This window comes from Fukomys damarensis, unplaced genomic scaffold, assembly GCF_012274545.1.
Source record: "Fukomys damarensis isolate Sample0158 unplaced genomic scaffold, DMR_v1.0_HiC HiC_scaffold_26, whole genome shotgun sequence".
Lineage (NCBI taxonomy): Eukaryota > Metazoa > Chordata > Mammalia > Rodentia > Bathyergidae > Fukomys > Fukomys damarensis.
Window position 1 is genome coordinate 28,606,338 of NW_022900938.1, and position 1,161 is coordinate 28,607,498.

Sequence of the window (1,161 nt, forward strand, 5' to 3'; positions counted from 1 at the left end):
GGGCCAGTGATAGCACATAAAATCATGGTGGAAACCCAGAGAGGAAGAGGCTCGTTTACTTCATGGTGACAAGGAAGCAGAAGGTCTAGGGGGTTCCCGTGTGCCTTTCACAGGCACCCCAATCACCTTTGACTAAGAGGTAAGGTTCTACCATCTCCAATAGCACCACAGGTTAGGGACCAAGCCTTGAATGCATGGGCCTGGGGTTGGGTGGTTTAGACACAAATAATAGCAGATCCTTAATAAATTTAAAATCTGAAAAAGACAACTATCATTTCACCTAAAGATAACCGACCCTAGAAGTGAAATTTGGAATTCATGTAAACAGTTTTATGAAGGTCTTCTAAATCACATATCTTATACTTTTTTTTTTTTTTTTTTTTTTTTTTTTTTTTTTTGTACCAGGGATCGAACTTGGGACCTTGCACTTGCAAGCTAGGCGGCAGAACCACTGAGCTAAATCCCCGGCCCTGACTTATACAATATTTTTAAAAATCTCCTTAGACAGAAATAGAAGTTCTCCTAGCCTATTACAGTTTAATTACATGATCTGAAGGAATTTACACAACTGTCAGTTGCCTGATGAGTACAAACAGTAAAAGTTTGCATAGGAATGAAATTTTATTCAATTGAAAATCAGCAGTACCATCACATACACAAACATGTTTACCTCATTTGTCCTCATTATTAGGCCTGGTAAAAATGAGCTAACCTAATATGCACTCTAATCATAAATCAGGATTGCGGCATCGACTACAAAGATTTAAAAATGAGCCCAAGAAGCTTATAGCAGTTCACAGAACTCGTGGATTTTTCCTGCGCCACCTCGTGGCCACACTCCGACTACCCCTGAAAATGCAACGCTTTTCCTCGCGTGGGTCGTGACTGCACCAGCCTCAATGAGGAACTGGCTTCCCTTAACCTTCAGAAAATGGAGTCTTTGTTGTCAGGGATGGGAAAGAGACATGCTTCCTTCTATTTCCTCCCCGTTTGTTTCCAATCCTTTAATTCCATACCCTCAGGTTCGCCCACCCTTGCTGCGCCCTGGGCTGGTTCCGGATCTGAAAGCTTTTCCAGCTCCACCTTGCAGCGGTGGCCCCGTCTCGGGCCGCAGCCCTCCCGACTGGCCCTCGCAGCCCTCCCTGCGGCGCCCCAACGCCT

The 1,161-nt window shown here is 44.5% G+C and overlaps 1 protein-coding gene across 1 annotated transcript in view; it reads left to right on the forward strand.

Annotated features, from left to right (window-relative positions):
- The window catches only part of Ttc21b (tetratricopeptide repeat domain 21B), a 60,438-nt gene that overhangs the window by 608 nt on the left and 58,669 nt on the right, over positions 1 to 1,161 (forward strand). Inside the window, exons 2-3 of the mRNA XM_010606892.3 lie at positions 740 to 874; positions 1,023 to 1,147. Of these exons, the coding sequence (XP_010605194.2) occupies positions 740 to 874; positions 1,023 to 1,147 (260 nt within the window). The remainder of the gene's footprint in view (positions 1 to 739; positions 875 to 1,022; positions 1,148 to 1,161) is intronic.